At 44.5% G+C, this 18,022-nt stretch overlaps 1 protein-coding gene across 2 annotated transcripts in view; it reads right to left on the bottom strand.

Annotated features, from left to right (window-relative positions):
• Positions 1-338: 338 nt before the first annotated feature.
• The window catches only part of TRABD (TraB domain containing), a 58,027-nt gene continuing 40,343 nt past the window's right edge, over positions 339-18,022 (bottom strand). For both annotated transcript variants that reach the window (XM_026648938.1, XM_026648939.1), the window contains 4 exons: positions 13,580-13,719; positions 10,561-10,733; positions 6,264-6,375; positions 339-1,945 (listed from right to left, as the gene is read on the bottom strand). In XM_026648938.1, coding sequence (XP_026504723.1) covers positions 1,768-1,945; positions 6,264-6,375; positions 10,561-10,733; positions 13,580-13,719 — 603 coding nt within the window. In that variant the 3' untranslated portion in view covers positions 339-1,767. The remainder of the gene's footprint in view (positions 1,946-6,263; positions 6,376-10,560; positions 10,734-13,579; positions 13,720-18,022) is intronic.

Here is an 18,022-nt window from a genome sequence, read left to right as displayed (position 1 = left end):
TGAAAACATACCCTAATAATAACCAAGCACAGTTTGTTAACCTTATTGAACTGTATGACAACCAAAATCAACCTCTCCTTGCTGCCATCCCTCAGATTCAGCTCCTCCTCCCCATGTAAAGGTATCAGAACAGACAGGGCCGGCTCCTGCTTTTTTGCCGCCCCAAACGGCGGGGGGAGAGAAAAAAAAAAAAAGAAAGCCGCAATCGATGGCACTTCGGCAGCAGCTCTACCGTGCCGCTTCATTCTTCAGCGGCAATTCGGCGGCGGGTCCTTCCCTCCGAGAGGGAGTGAGGGACCTGCCGCCGAATTGCCGCCAAAGACCTGGACGTGCCGCCCCTTTCCATTGGCCGCCCCAAGCACCTGCTTCCTTTGCTGGTGCCTGGAGCCGGCCCTGAGAACAGATATGGACTTCACTTCAACCAATTTTCAATTGCATACGAGCTCCAGTAGCACATGGACCTCTTTCACATAAAATAAAGAGATTAAAACATTATTGATATGACAATTATGATTGCTATACCATTGGGGAGGGAATAGATTGTTTCCAAGGGCACTTATAATTAAGGGCAATCCTGTCTTACGGATACAGAAAGAACTATAAAACATAATGAACATAGGGTTAGAAGTAGATGTACTGAAAAAAAAAGAAGTGTTTAACATTACAGTAGTTGAAGTCATACCCATAATTCTACAAACAGCAAAGATAAAAAATCTCCAAACCCCATGGCTAGTTAAAAAAATTAATTGATTTTTGCTTTTCTTTCTATTAAATAGATAAAATACTCATCCACTGAAAAATTATACTGATAAACAAAACATTGCATGTGTGGGGGGAGAAAAGTAAGGTCAAGTACTGCATATCAACCCCAGACATATTGTCCAAATAAAGAAAGCTTTGCGACGTGAAAAGTAAATTAGACAGTAGTTCTAGCCTCAAAAGTTTACAATACTGAACTTAAAGCCAACAGGATTTGGCTAACTAATATGGTTAAATAATTGAATCCAAAAGGAACAGAGTGCCCTGTAAACACTGGAAGTTAACCAACACCTGCTGATAAAGGTACATACCTTTCCAACAGAGGAGAAAACTATTACTGATGTCTGTAAGGTGAGGTGTAATTCTAAAGGCAACGTTTCAGTTCTTTAATAAGGCTCAAAGAAACTTGGCGGTGTACGTCTGACAGCCTGTACCATTCTGATATTTTTTGAAAGCTCTGAAGTTTAAAAAAAACCTAAATGTATACAAAATGTTCTGTAAGAAGATGTCCTTCTAAATCATTTTATAGGTGCTTAGCACCAGGACTGATCATTTGGTATTATTATACCGAAACACTACTCAGAGGTGTCCATGCGCTGTTGAGCGGAAACATAATTAAGTTACCTTATGTTGCTCTGTTCCTCTGAAAAAAGTCAAGAATATACACTCTTTACGCTGTCTGTACTACATCATCATAAATATATATTATATATACACATAATATATAATATGATATATAATATATATGTGTAACATATTTCATTTACCTCAAACTGGAATCATGTACTTTCATACCACACACTTATCAGGAAGCAGACTTATTCATTAGGTCACAGCTGGTGTAGCTTTTAATAGCAACCCATTTACTTCACAGCAATTCAGCACTGCTCAGCATCAAATGGAACCTATGACAAGAATCCTCAGTCCCTCTTTTTCATCCCAATTAGCATGTGTTGTCTTTAAAACTCATTTCTGCAATTATCTCCAGACAGTATTTCAACTGGGCGTTCAATGTCGAGGTCTAATTTCCGTCAGCCTCTGAAGACAGTTCTGTGTTGCTGGCATCGAGAGAATAAATTGAACTGTCCTTTGTCCTACCCGGTAGCAGCCATATCCCATCAGTCCGAAAACTGTTGCCTTTATGACAAATCTGAGAACCTTACTCGAAGTTGACGGTGGAGGCACACTGAAGTAAAGGTGATAAAGACAAAGTTATCATCCACATAGCTGGAAGAAAAAGATCCTTCCCTATCTTCATTAAACGCTGATCATTTCTGCCACAATGTTTGCCATTACAACACACTTCCTTACTAGTACCAGGAGCCCTTGCATGGAATAGGTATATTAAGACAGAGCAAATGATTCTTTCAAGGTCATAGATTACATCCAACATCTTATTCCAAATCTAAGGGTAATGGCCTAGATCCTGAAGTATTTAGGCTCCTAACTTCCACTGAAATCAGTAGAAGTCTAAATACTTTTGAGGATCTGGACCAATGACCTTTCCAGTCATGTAGGGCACAACTTTTAATTCCCTAAGGAGCTTGACCTCTTTTACCATCAGAAACCCTAACAAACACAAAGAATACTGTCAGGAGTATTGTGGAGAAATTTAAATCTATACAGAATTGTTTTTAATGTGACTATTCATCTAACTACAAAGAACCAAAATCAAAGGTGATGTGTGAGGTGGCATAAGTTAAACATCAGTATGAGGATTTAAAGAGGGTCAGGACTTGCCAGTACTAGAAAAGTTTCATTGGTATAAATAAGTGTATTTACATTTAGTTACATTGGTGCAATCCTGTAATACAGACAAATTGGTTTAAATTGAAACTATATTACCATGATTTAAACTGGGTTAAATCTGTACATATATTAGAGATTTGCACAGGGTCATTAGGTTGATTTTAAATTAATTTAGTTACAAAGATATAAGTTTCCTAATATAAAACAAGATCTTGTATTTTGAGGGGTTGGAAAAAGGTACAACTTAGAAAGAGAGAGCATGGGGGAGGGAGGGGGGGGAATAGAGATACAACTACTTTAGCTTCCATCTTTTTACATCCTCTTATTAGTTGCTTTTCCCTCTTTTTCAGCCTCTCAACTAATTTAAATCACCTTTGAATATAAACCCAAAGGGGGTTGCACTTAGCAGTAAGTTCAATATGGGATGATCCAAAAATCTGTAAATGGAAATACATGTTTGGATTCTGAATCCTAAGAAAGGTTATTTCCAGAGCACTTTGCCCCTCATGAAGCATAATAAAGGTATCTGCAGTACAGCAAGAGAACTTTAAATCTAGGAAGAATACTCGGAGAATACATAGCCATAACCCCACAGACTGTGCATCTCAAATATGCTGAGAAAGCTGGAAGTTCATCCTCCAGCCAAGAAGTCGGGGTTTGAGAATGGTTGTACTCTGAGGGTTATTACTTGCTTTATACTTAGGCTTGGGAGGATTCGATTTTTATCAGTAAATGGCTGTAAACATCAATTTCATCATACACACACAAACTGACAAAACTATTTCCATTATTTGGTTATAATCAAACCTTACAGATAGGCAAAGTAAGAAAAATGCTGCTTAAATTAGAACTCAATTTGAAGATATTTACTTTGTATATTTTGACATGTGATGTTGACAATTTGTGTTTCAACAGTTATAAAGCTTTCACTTTTTGAATCGATACCCATTGTAATTAAATAATTTTTGTCTGACCCATACCACAATTTCCCGCAACTGTGAAAGTGTAAACTGAAAAATTGAAAAAAATGCTTAAAAATTATCAATATCAAAAATTATAAAAAAATTAAAAAAACCAAATTCTGCCACACCTATTTATACTATTAAAAAAAAAGGGAGAATTTAAGCAAACTTAGTGCCTTATGAAAGATGCTGGACTGACAACTCCTCCACCGTCACAGCCTTGAGTAGTGTCAGTTCAGTCAAAATGTCTTACGCCTGACTTAGAGGGATCCCTTGTGTAGGCATGAAGATAGGTAGGTCAGTTTCCACGCCATTCAGCCTTCAACCTCACTAATGAAAATGCAAACAAATGTACCAATAATGCCAGTTACTGTAACTCTGATCTGGATCTCTGTCCACTAGCAACTGGACTGAGACTACTAACCAGCCATCAAAAGATATGGTCTAGTTTTTAGGGCACAAACCTAAGATTTGGAAGGCCTGAGTTCAATTCCCAGACTTCCTATGTGATTTTGGGCAAGCCTTTGTGTGCCTCAGTTCCCCTTCTGTAAAATGGGGATAAAAGGATTTCCCTCCCTCATAGGGGTATTGGGAGGATAAATACATTACAGAAATTGAGGCACTCAGGTACTACAATAACGGGGCATGATAGATTCAAGGGGGGGAGAGGGAATCAAATGGTGAATTCTGGAACCCACTGATCTGGGCTGAATTCCAAAGGTACTATGAGTATGTCTACACTGCAAATCCGGAGGTGTGACTGCAGCACATGTAGACACACCCATGCTAGCTTTGAAAAATTAAAGCTAGCTTGAGCGACAATAGCAGTGAAGCCATGGCAGCATGGACAGCAGCTGTCCAAGATCCTGAGCAGGCGGGGCTAGCCTTTGTAGTCTCCTGTTCTGCCACAGTTTCACTGCTATTCTTAGTAAATGGATTATGAGAAACTGTGATTTTGCACTTCAAGAGGCAGTGCTGCCCAAATACAACCAAAGCCCAGAGGTCAACAATGTCTCACTCTTTGGTTAAAGTATATTTGAAGCTTCTTGTTTCACATACTGCAGGTTTCACCTCTGAATCACGTACCCTACATTCATTTTAAAAGCACTAAACACAGATAAATACATTTTCTTCTATGGCAAGACCATTTTCTGATCAGATGCATCACCCCGGAAATCCAGCTATGTTCATTTTTTTTCCATTTACAGCTTCTCTCATCTTTGTTGTAAGAACAATCTGCAAGTATTATACACCATTTCACTGCTGTAGCATTGTGACCCACAGCGCCCCGCAATGCCAACTGGCAGAGGGCACACCATACCATTACTCACATCAGGCCTGGCACACACATTGCCCCACCTCACTGTTGTCATAACTTGTATCTAAAAGGTGTCATGTAAGGTATCCTACCCAAATATGAATGACATATTAGAATCATAGAATCATCATAGAATATCAGGGTTGGAAGGGACCTCAGGAGGTCATCTAGTCCAACCCCCAGACAGATTTTTACCCCACTTCCCTAAATGGTCCCCTCAAGTATTGAACTCACAACCATGGGTTTAGCAGGCCAATGCTCAAACCACTGAGCTATCCCTCCGCTCCCCCGCATGTACATGCAGAGCATAAAGAATTATAGATGTGTGCTGCAAATATGTTTGTAAAAGGTGTTTGTCAAGCATGCATAAGCCCAGCCTGTCCTAGAAAAAGAAATGTTGTTTTGCCTGCTTGACTGTGTCTCCAATGTAAATTGAGCCTGATAAGCCCAGAAACAAGGGAAGTACATTTACACATACAGTAAACGGAGCTATCAAACTAGCAAGCAGGGGGGATGATCACTTAGCATTCACAAGAGGGATGGAAGCTATACCCCAGGAAGTCTTCCTGGCTCTTGAAACAGAGACGATGGACTTTAGGAATTATAAGTAGAAACAAAAAAACATTTTGGCCACTAAAGGACCCAAGAGGCCAGAGCTCTAGAAATCTGAGAAAGGTGGATCCTTCAACCAAGGGGGTTGACGTCTCTGGGAACGGACTATAGGTGAGAGACCTGCTTAGACAAAGATTGTAACTTGCCGACATTAAGTTTTAGTCACTAGAAAGCATGTTTTGTTAATAACCTTTCATATCTCTTTCACTCTTACCTGAAGAGACAAGGTAGATAGTATCTTTTATTAGACCAACTTCTGTTGGGGAGAGACACAAGCTTTTGACCCGTACAGAGCTTTTCTTCAGGTCTGTCCAATAAAAGATATTGCCTCACCCACCTCGTCTTTAATACCCTGGGACCGACATGGCTTCAACAACACAGCATACTCTTACTTGAAATCACTTAAACCTATGTTCTTTGTTAATAAACTTATTCATGTGTTATTACAAAACTTTCTCAGTGCTGCTGTGAAGTGTGGATCTTCAGCTAACCTAACAAGCTAATGTGGGCGCCATCTCTTTGGAGGCAGTGAACTTAATAACAGCATCCAGTGAGAGGGACTGGACACTCCAGAGAGACATCTCTCGGGAACTGGGGTTCACTGATTGTTACCTACAAGGCAAGGTTTGGACTGACAGAGTCCTGAAGAGTTTGCTGGCAAAGCAGACAAGCTGGTGAAGTGGGGAGCGGACACACAGCTTAGCAGCAGCATAGCTCACTCTTGTGGAGGCAGACTGGTAACAGTGTGGCTCACCGTTCTGGGTGACCTGAGCAAGATGTCATAAGCATTAAAAACAAAGGCTACTGCAGATTGTAAAGTGGAGTAGCTACGAAATCAACATACAAAGAGGAGAGGAAGTTACCTCATGATTTCCTGGATGTTTAAGTCCGTGTTCCAGTTCTTTTCTATTCCAGGCACGTGACCCATCCCAACCACTCCAACTACAACAGACGGGATACATTTTCTGGGTTCAGCTAAGAGAGGAGAGGGGGGAAAAAAATATATCAGTCTCTTCTTCAGTGAGAAAAACATTGCCACACTGTAAGCAATCTCTTATATCAAGGCAACAATTTCAAACAATTACCCCCAGTAAACATGAACCAAATTTTTTCAAAAAGTTAAACATGAAAATTTTTGAATGACAAAATTCTCTTTTGAACTCCCCCCTCCAAAAATAAAAATAAAAATAAAAACCTACTTATTTTGACTACCTCTAGGGCTACTCTAAGTCCTAGAAGCTCCAGTTGGGGCAGAATGCAGCTCATCACTAGTACGGCTTGCCGTGAGCACATAAAATTGGGTGAAGTCTTTGCATTGCCTTCTTATTTGCTTTGAAGGGCAGAATTCAAGGTTTTTAGCAATGATCCATAAAGCCCTGAATGATCTCACACCTTGTCCCATGAGAGACCTCCTCTCCTGTTATACCCAGCTGGGAGTCAAGGTTGACCAATAAGCACTTGGTGTTGGAAGCTCACATACAGTGATAAGTCCCTCTCCATTGACCATCTTTGGAATTTGGGTAACCTAGGTCACCTGAGTCTAGTGGCCATCAGGGTACAATGCAAAACGCATTTGGGCCCTGAGCCTGCAAAGGGAGCTCTGCAAAACTGGACCCCTCTGTCTACACAGTGCGATTGATTTCAGTGGGGATCCTAAGTAGTACAGAGTTTGGCCCACCTGGTTCTCTTTGCATGACTGGGCAATTATCCTATTTTTAAAGCATCTGACGGTTGTCTTTATTTTTGTTTTGGGAGTGGCATTTCCAATTTGTGTTTCAAGCACTTAGTATCCCTCGCTCAAAAATAAATAAAAGGAGCCTCAAATCACCTTCTAATATGCACTCACTATTTAGCCCACCAAAGTTACAGGAGCAAATTTTGAGGTCCTATTTGATTATATGACCCTCAAAACATTGCATAAGGTTTTAGCCCCCCAACTTGAGTAAATGCTGCAGCAACACTTCAGAAACATAACTAGTGCCATTCTGGTTCTCTCTGCCAGGTATGGTGGATCAGCATAATGGGGATAAATCAACATATAAATAATAAATACACAAACAAGATTTTCCTTTTTGTCTGATTCACTAAGGAATTCACACGCTAGTGTTTTCGGACACCATAAATTGCTTGTGACATGCACGCGTGCGCGCACACACACACACAGTTTGTGCGCTAGACTTCTTCAGCTAACAATTCAATAAATGAAAAGCCTTAGATACAATCTCCTTGAAAATCCAGCTGCTTTCTTCTATCCCCGAGGTCTTTGCCTCATCTCTCCCCTGAATTTTCTCTCTCTTTGTTCCCAATAGCTTTTATCTGTCCTCCCTACTGTTTTCCCTTTCCACTCTTTGCTTCATTGTCTCTCCTTCCTCTACTCCATGCTCCCCCCATTTTTATTTCTCTTCTCCCCCTTCACCAGCAGGGCCAGATTAGAGAGTTTTGGGGTCCTATGCATTATGGAATTGGGAGCCCACCCATCTCCCTTAAACTAAACAAGAGCATGAGATATATAGTCTGCAAATAAAAGAAAAATCTACATTTATTTATTATTATATCAGAGGAGACTTTAAAAAAATCAAATATGAAATATATTAATAGAGATAGAATATTTAAATATACACGGCAATTTAATTAAAAAAAAAATCTAATACCCACTCTCTCCTTTTTGTCTAGGAAACGTTACCTAAGTAGGCTAATCACTTGGCTACATTTATGCAACATGATTTAGAAATGAGCTGGACCATGCTCAGCTGGCTCTGCAGCTCTAGGGAAAGTGATCCTGATGAACACAAAACTTGCTGGAGACCGTACAAATCACACAAGAGCAAGTAGTTTGGTACACTGGGTTTCGGAGGCTCTTGAGCCAGAGAAACTCTGCAGCCTTTTGAAAAACAGGCAGAACTAAGAGGAACTTTACCAGCTCCTAAGGGGAAGGGGCATTGAGTCTTAGCTGGCTTTGGACGCAAGTTTGGTCCAAATCAATACAAATAAGGGACTGAGACAATGATTGTGGGATTGGGCTTCAGCAGCTGAGGGAGCAGGAAAGCTGGTTCTTTACCCCTGGGAAGAAGAAACATGGGTGCCATAATGGCCAGCCACCAGGACCCCAAAGCAGACACCTGATAGGTCATGACACCAGTGCCAGCAAGGAGGCCCAACAAGTCACGGATGAGCTGAATCCTGAAAAGGGACTTGAGAAACCAGACCCCACCCAGAAGTTCCCCATCTCTTCCGTGGCCCTGATCATCATGGCCATCCCAGAGACAGCCAAGAAGCAGCCCAGCCGCTAGGGTGCCAAACCTGTCTGCATCTCCCTAGGGTACCAAACCTGAGTGGCACTGTGATGGTGTGTGCCAGGTCACAATGCCACTCACTGACATTTCCCCCCCCCCCTTCCAGTCATGAGTCATGGTGAGGGGAGTCAGAGGACAGCTGGGCCAAACCTGGTCAGAACCCAAATAGGGCTGCCACCTCTAAGAAACCAAAAAAACGGCCACTGCCTTCCCCACCGATTCATCTCCCACGTGCGACCCCTCCTCCCAACAAGCCTCACTCCCCCCCTTCCTCTCCCAGGTACCTCCACCCACAAGTCTGACCCACTTTCCCCTCCCACGCACCACCATGTACACATCCTGACCCCCTGTTCTCTCTCTCCCAGGTGTCCCCCCATCACCACAAGCCTGACCCCCCCTTTCCCTCCCAGGCACCCTCTCCACACAGCCTGACCCCCTCCTCTTCCTCTCCCGGGTACCTCCACCACTGCCACCAGCCTGACCTCTCTTCTTCCCCCCCCAGGAACCCCACCCCCACCAGCCTGACCCTCCCTTGCCCACCCTCAGCCTGACTCCTTGGGCCTATAAGCCACTACACCCACCCCCTGCCTGGAGCCCCAGCCCAGGGAGCCCCCCACTATACCCTCCCAAACTCCAGGAGTCCCTGCTTCCCCCACCACAGTCCCTGCTCCTTACCCCTCCCCAATGGTAAGTCTTAGGCCCATCCTGCTTTCCAGCACCAAGAGAAGCAGGAGCCACCGTATCAACATGTTGAGGGCCCAGTATGCAGAGCAGGATGCTGGGTGGAGCCCCTTTCTACTCGTGTCCCTTGTAGCATCTCCTTTTCAGTGATGGAATCTAATCTACCCTCCCCTTTACCTCCATCATCTCTCATCACCAGGCTCAATCACGCATGAGGCCATTGCTGTGATGTTCTTGCATAGAGCGTTTCTAGCAGCAGAACAAAACTGATGTGATTTTGAGCAGTTTCACTCTGGTCCTCTTGGGTCACATGGGAAGTGCCATGCAGAGAAACTGCACAAACTATCCTCCGCTACTGCTGACGTATTTGGGAGGAGAGTGGTGGTAAGTTTTATCCCCTTTTCTGCTCAGAGAACTCCAGACCCCACAGCAGAAGGAGATCCTTCACATGTTGCTTTGACACCTCCTGCTTCCCTCATGACCCAAATGGGACTGACAGCAAAACGAATGATTTGTCAACAGTTTCCTCTGCTGCTTCTCCAGCTGGTAGCATGGAGGAAACACCACGTGAGGGAGCAGCAGAGACCCAAGTGCAATATTTGTGAAATTTTAAAAGTGGGAGACAGTCTCGGTGGACCTACACTAAAGTTACATCTAATATCTTCTTAAGATATTGGATATAAGATAACCCATAACTTATTATGCTTATGCATCCCAAAGGATTATGGATCACAAAAGTGACAGCCAAGTGCCTTTAGAGACTAAGTATTCAGTATGCCCACCCCTCCTGAAGTATATTATTGCTTTTATAAAAAGACTTGAGTCCCATCCTGTGCTGTAATATTGATGCCTGCATTTTTCAAACTTTAGCAGCCTAATTAGTATTTTCCTGTTTTGACATAGGCATGATGGGAAGGAGGAATCCATTATTCAAAGCACTCTCGTAAAGCTAAGAATTTCATTCTACTGGTAGAAGAGGCTGTCAAACTAATCTAACAATATTCTCCCTTATTTTTTAAGCATTATAATTTATGAAGACATCTCATTTATTACACATGGTACCTGTCTACAAAGCAAGACGGCAAAACTTTTCAGATTTTCCGGGAGGAAGGAAAATCATGGAGTACTACATTAAGAACATATTGCTTGCTAAACACAAGTTATATATCTGCTTTAAAGCAATTACTTTCTGAAGCACGAGGTAGTTCTATTCGCTTAGCTGCTTGCTTCAACATGTAGGTCAAGTAAATATCTCGCTCCGATACAATTGTTCGATGGAGATCAGGAAATTCTCCAATCATTTCAGCCATCATCTGCTCCAGTAAATCCTTCTGTTTACACTTCTCCACGTCATCTTTACTGAAAGAAAGAGAAACAATCCCAATGTCTGTATTATGCTCTCAAAGTCCAATATAGACACGCTGACTTGTAAAATTATACGAGTCCTGTACCTCCTGAGAAAGCAAAACTACCTCCCTATAGACTCATATTATAAGCAGTGTGTCTGAACTCAGTGAAAGGGAAAGAAAGTGGTCAATCATGTAAGAGCTATTCAGTAGAAGTCGTTCATTACACCTTACTCATGGGAAGCTAAACAAATACAGTAACTCCTCACTTAACGTTGTAGTTATGTGCCTGAAAAATGAGACTTTAAGCGAAACAATGTTAAGCGAATCCAATTTCCCCATAAGAATTAATGTAAATGAGGGGGTTAGGTTCCAAGGAAATTTTTTTCACCAGACAAAAGACATATCTATCTATCTATATAGTGTGACAAAGTTCCTCCTCTATCTTGGTGGGTCCTGCGCTTATTGGCGGATTTTCTTGCCTCAGAGATTCACCATGTGGGTTGGGGAACAGCACAGAGACCTTCCCCTCTGGGAGAACCCACAGTCCAGGTCAATTGGGAGGTTTGGGGGGAACCCGGGCCCGCCCTCTACTCCGGGTTCCAGCCCAGGGCCCTGTGGACTGCAGCTGTCTATAGTGCCTCCTGTAACAGCTGCATGACAGCTACAACTCCCTGGGCTACTTCCCCATGGCCTCCTCCAAACACCTTCCTTATTCTCACCACAGGACCTTCCTCCTGGTGTCTGATAACGCTTGTGCTCCTCAGTCCTCCAGCAGCACACCCTCTCACTCTCAGCTCCTTGTGCCTCTTGCTCCCAGCTCCTCACACTCCCACCACAAACTGAAGTGAGCTCCTTTTTAAAACCCAGGTGTCTTGATTAGCCTGCCGTAATTGATTCTAGCAGCTTCTTCTTAATTGGCTCCAGGTGTCCTAATTAGCCTGCCTGCCTTAACTGGTTCTAGCAGGTTCCTGATTACTCTAGTGCAGCCCCTGCTCTGGTCACTCAGGGAACAGAAAACTACTCATCCAGTGACCAGTATATTTGCCCTCTACCAGACTCCTGTACCCCACTGGTCTGGGTCTGTCACAATAGATATCTATATAGACACACACACACACACACACACACACACACACACACACACACAGTATAAGTTTTAAACAAACATTTTAATACTGGTACACAGTGATGATGATTGTGAAGCTTGGTTGAGGTGGAGGAGTCAGAGGGTGGGATATTTCCCAGGAAATGCCTTACTGCTAAATGATGAACTAGCAATTGGCTGAGCTCTCAAGGGTTAACTCTCACACTCTACAAGGCAGCAGGAATGGAGAGAGGGGAGACAGCATCGCAGACAGAGACACAGACCGTCTGTGTGAGAGAGAGAGATGCGCATTTCCCCTTTAAGTACCTGACCCTACTCTTAAGTACACTGCCTTGTTAATTAGATCAGCTTGCTGAGACCGCAGCTGCTGCCAGCTAGCTCCCTCCATCCTGAGCCCTGTCATGTCCCCCCCCCGCTCTATGGAAGATGGGTAAGCGGGGTGCAGGAGCAGGGGGGAGGGGGACACCCTGACAGCCCCCCTCTTCCTTCCCTCCCCCCGCACAGCAAGCAGGAGGCTCGGGGAGCAGCTCCAAGGCAGAGGGCAGGAGCAGCACATGGCAGTGGGGGGAGGGACAGCTGAACTGCCGGCAATTGATAGCCTGCTGGGCGGCTGCAGCACAGGGAACTTAGGGGAGCTGATGGGGGGCTGACGGTCCACCCTGGTTCCAAGCCCCCACCAGCTAGCTCCAACGGGCTGCTCTTCCTGCAAGCAGTGGACAAAGCAGGCGGCTGCCAAACGACGATAGAAGGGAGCATTGCACCACTTTAAACGAGCATGTTCCCTAATTGATCAGCAACGTAACAACAAAGCAACGTTAACCAGGATGACTTTAAGTGAGGAGTTACTGTTTATAAATTGGCATCACACCTGAGACAACATGCCAAAGCTTTGAGGGAAGGAGCTACCATCACGGCCCAGTTAAGGAGCATTATTGACACTGCTCCTCCTGGGGCCTGTCAAGCAGCCCTGAAGCAGCAAGATTGGTCACCACAACACAGAGCATTTGAGAGCGTGCACAGGGAGAGGAACAGAAGGGCACCTCCAAATGGGTCCCCTCAAAGCAATGAATTGGAGGAAACAGGTAGAATTCCATATGTCCCCATTATACATCTGCTGGGAGCACAAGTAAATTGCAAGGGCATCTAGGAATGCACTCCTGAGCCATGCAAATTAATGCTGCTTTTGCGGAGTTATTTGGCCCCAATTCAGGTGGAGCCAAATTTGACCCTACTCGTTTTTTTGGAGGGGGGGAAAATCCACAGACAGAATAATGGGAATGGGAACCACTGCATTATTGTAACACTTCCTGGAAAGCTAACAAAAACCCTTTATAAAGGGGGATATTAATGAACAGAACACTCAGACATTTAAAGGTTACAGACCATATTCTCTCCTGTGCCAAGACCTCCTTGCATAGAGAGCTGGTAATCATATCTCAGTTCTCAAGCTGAAATATGACAGCAGGCTATGGTCCCTAAGGAACCATAAAACAGCTGCGAATTGGCACAGTGCAGCTCCACTTTGTCCCTGTCACAATCCCTCCTTCTACCAAAGGGTGCAGGGGAGGCTGGACGGGAATAAGAAGTTACTGATCATTCTTCCTTTTGGCTGATTTCGGGCCCAATCATCTCCGACAGATTGCTGAGGACTTTCAGCTCCGACTGAAGTGAAACGGAGGATGTTCAGCAACATGCAGGAGCGGGTACTTACAATCTACCTTTCAAATAAAGCTAAAAACACTTATTCATACCTGATTGGGTCAGATAAGAAGCAGAGGCCCCAAGCAAGCTTGACTTTTTGCCAGAAAGAAAGTGCAGCGATGGCTCTCTTAAACGTAACAGGGATGGGTCTGTCCCCAAGATGAAATTTACAGAAAGGTACTTTACCAGCCTGAAAGAGAAGGTACACATTAACTGTTAGTAGATTGTTAGGACACCATTACTAGTTACACTAACCTAAGTGTTCTAAAGAACACTAAGGAAACAAGGGCAAATATTGTCACACTTAAATATCAGGTAAATGGAGGTTACTTACAGGTGAGTGGAAGTTCTTTGAGATGTGTGGTCCCTATCTGTATTCCACACATGGGTACGCATGCGTGCCACGTGCCAGAAATTCTGACAAGCAGTGGCCATTGGCTCACACATGCACAGAAGATCTCCTCATGCTCCCGACCAAGAGCACAAGAGGCAGTGCAGGCTGACGCCTCTCCTGTTCCTCCCCTTACCTCAAATCCAGCAGGATCCAAAGCAGAGGGGACAGTAGACGGGTAGTGGAATACAGATCGGGACCACATAGCTCAAAGAACAGCCAGTTACAGGTCTGTAACCTCCATTGCTTCTCGAGTGCTAGTCCCATGTATTCAGACAAGCAGTGCTCAGATATGAGCAGGGTGTGAGGAAGATGCTTGCAGTACTGCAGTTCCCATTGCTGCATTTGCAGCAGAGGCCTGAACTAGCACACAATGTATAGAGAATGTATGGAAGGAGCTCCAGGTGGCTGGTCTGCATATATCTAGTATTGGAATGTCCTGCATGGATGCTGTAGTGGTGGCTTGTGCCCTGACTCCGTCAGGAGGAGGTATGTGTGCTAACCTGTAGCACTCGATGATGCATCCAGAAACCCACTTAGAGATTCTCGGAGAGGATATTGCTCGACCTCGCAATCTTTCTCCTATGGTGAGAAAAAGTCTTGATGATTTTCTGATAGGCTTGGTCCTTTGCAGGTAGAACACCAGGGCATATCTGATGTCGAGGGAATGAAGTCTTGTCTCCTCTGGCTCCTATACACCAGCTCCAAAGCCTGACTGCCTCTAGGCAAAGGGGAAGCGATCCTGCTCTGCCCTGTTTGTTTATGAAAAGGACCACGGTGATGTCTGACATCATTTGGATATGGAGCGAATGCATAAGCAGGAGAAAGGGTCTGCAAGCCAGGTGGACTGCTATCACTTAATACATTGATGTGCAGTCTGACCTCCTGTGGAGTCCAGGTACCTTGTGCAGTGAAGTTGTTCAGGTGAACATCCCACTCAGAAGGGAAGTGCCTGTTATGTTGGTGGCTCTGGGGGTAGGAGTATTGGAGGGAATGCCCACTCTCACTCTCTCTGGGTTCGACCACCCAGGTGAGGGAGGCGATGACTCTGGCTGGAACGGTCACTCTGGAGTTAATGTGACCTTTGTCTGGTGAGTAGGCCGACCAGAGCCAGGCCTGTAGACACTGTAGATGAAGGATGGCAAATGGTATCACCAAAGCGAAGCCATATGGCCTAAAAGTGAAAGGCACATTCTGACCACATTTCTTGGTCTGTAAGTAATCCATGCTATCAGGCTGCTCATTAACTGAAGTCTTTCTGTTGGAAGGAAAGCTCTCACAGAAACAGAGTCCAGCGTGGCTCCGATGAAGGGCTGCTAGAAGATGGAGCAGATACACCATCACCAACTTGACCTCTTGGCAGGAGCGACCTGCCAAGAGCCAATCACTCAGATATGGGAAAATTGTAACTGACGTCTCATTTAGGCTGCCACCATAGAAAAAACCTTTGTAAACACTCTGGGTGCTGTTGCTATCCCAAAAGGGAGAACTCTGATCTGGAAATGTTCTTGGACCACCATAAAAACACCGGAACCTTCTGTGGGAGGGATGAATCTTCACCTGAAAGTCCGCGTCCTTCATGTCAAGAGGTGAGAACCACATCCCCTCTTGCAGGGAGGGGAATTACTGACACTAATGTAACCATCCTGAATTTTGACTTTTGAATAAAGGTATTCAGTTGCTGAAAGTCCAGGTGCGTATCCACCTCCCATCTTTTTTGGGGCTAGGAAATACAGGGAATAGAACCCTCTCCCTTGACACTGAGATGAGACACACTCGATTGGCTCTCATTACAGGAGGGAGTCTACCTCTTGATGAAGAGCAACCTTGAGAGAGAGAGAGAGAGAGAGAGGGGTCCCTGAAAGAGGGCTGGGAAAGGGGTTTGTGACGGGGGAAGGAAAGGAACTCAATGGAGTATCCTTGATGGATAATCCTTGACGGGTAACAACTGTCTGTCGTGATCAAGTCGAAATTGTGGGTGAACTGTGAGAGACAGCCCCAAATAATAATGGGGGAAAGGGTGGGTGGCATCAGGGTAGTAGGCAGCTCGGAATAGATAGAGGTCGTGGTGGTATAGGGGCTAAGAAGTAAGACCTCTGATCCCTCTGATGTTTCCGTGGAGGTTTGGCTGGACACTAGTGGTAGAATGCCTTGGCCTATAGGCTTCTCTCTGGTGTTTCCTCCTCAGGGCCACAGTGTAAATCCCCAGGGAGCGTAGAGTCGATCTCAAGTCCTTTAGCGAGTCCTTTAGGGACTCATGCTTTTTCACGCTGAAGAGATTCAGCTCATCAAAGCGAAGGTCCTGTATGGTATTCTGCATCTCCCTGGGGAAACTCTGAGACTGTAACCAAGAATCCCTCTTCACGACTATACCAGCAGCCAGGCCTCTCGATTCTGCATCTGCTGAATCTACTGCAGCCTGGAGAGGTGTTCTTGCCGCTAACTTGCCCTCCTCTGTGGAGGTCTGAAATTGGGCTCTGTCCTTAGAGGGAAGCTTGTCCTTAAATTCCACCAGCCTGGAACTGTTGTTAAAATCATATTGTTGCAAGGCCTGATAGTTAACAATACGGAATTGCAGGCCCATAGAGGAAAAGACTTTTTTCCAACCTCTGAGTCCTTGTCAGTGGTCCTTTGATGTTGCGACCTAGCCCTCTCCGTAGCTGCCTGTAACGGAGTTGGGGGCAAGGTGGGAGAAAAAGAATTCAGCTCCCAGGGTGGGGATAAAATAGCACCTCATGTGGGGGTTGGAGTGTGCCAGATCAGCTTCATGATGGCCTCGTTAAGTGGAAGGGCCACCTTCCTTGGGCCTGCAGGTTGCAAAATATCCAAGATCCAGTGTTGTGGGTCCTGGACCTGCTCCAGTGGTATCTGGAGGTCATTGGCAATCATCTGCAATAGCTCCTGGTACCGCCTATGCTCATCTGGCAGAGACAGAGAGGAATAAGAAGGAACTGGAGAAGCGTCAGCACATACTGCCTCTTATGCTCAGTCGAGAGCATAAGGAGATTTACTGCACACATACACACTGCTAGTTAAAATTTCCAGACTCAGGCGCCTGGCGCACATGTGCACCATTGGAAGACAAACAGGGACTAGCACTCAAAGAAGAATTTTATATTTTGTAGGTAAATAACATTTTCATTTTCAACGTAATATCCCATAACGGAATACTTCTTCCATGAAATGCAACAGTTATTACAATAAAAACCCAGGGCTCTATTCATACCAAACAGCACACTAACCCTCTCTATCTTTTGCACCTTACCAAAAGAGTCACCAGCTTTTGGGCTAGGCAGAAGAAAGCTTTTTGCATATAACTGCAGTTGACAGGATTGGGATCGAGACTTGGATTTAGATCTGGATAAGGTCAAAAGCAAAAATGATTTTAATGATTTTTAATTTTGCTTTTACAGGATCTGTAATATCCTGGATCCATCACAAAACATGGATTGAGAGGCAGAAAGTCTAAGGCTGGTGGAAGTGGGATACTAGACACTACATGGCTTGCCCAGGTGAAAAAAGATTTTGCTATGACAGATCTTTGAGTCAGAGGTACGTGAAGCCACAGACCTTCTAGAGCCCTGTCTAGAACACATGAATTCCATGTTAGGTGGAACCCTAGGCAAACCTCTTTTTCCGCCTCTCAAAAAGGTCCTTCCAAACATGATTTCAAAATACTTTGTTTTCTGTCAGTGAGGATTCAGATCTCAAATCTCTTCTAAAATGATTGTGAGTTGGTATGGGTACTACTTTCTAAACTAGTATGAACATATTTCTGCCTGGCTCCTGCTGAGCAAGAAATAACGTCTTAAGCCAGATACCACAAAAGAGCCAGTCCACGGCTGGCAGCGTGACAAATGGCAAGCAAGGGAGAGGAACACTAAACCAAATAAAGCACAGATCCAAAGGTTCACTTCACAAATATTTAATGGAACCAGACTCTATATATTGTACAGGAACTCATTTGGGACAAAAGTGTCTTTCATATGATCAATAAGATAGATCACATCAAGGGCCTAATCCTGCAGCGTGTCAGGATTGGGACCACCGTCACTTGGGCAGATCACTGAACTCATCCTATGGCCTTTTTGGATTAATACAC

The sequence above is a fragment of the Terrapene carolina genome, unplaced genomic scaffold (genome assembly GCF_002925995.2).
Source record: "Terrapene carolina triunguis isolate 2854851 unplaced genomic scaffold, T_m_triunguis-2.0 Scaffold68, whole genome shotgun sequence".
NCBI classification, from domain to species: Eukaryota; Metazoa; Chordata; order Testudines; family Emydidae; genus Terrapene; species Terrapene triunguis.
This window is presented reverse-complemented; position numbering and strand designations above follow the sequence as displayed.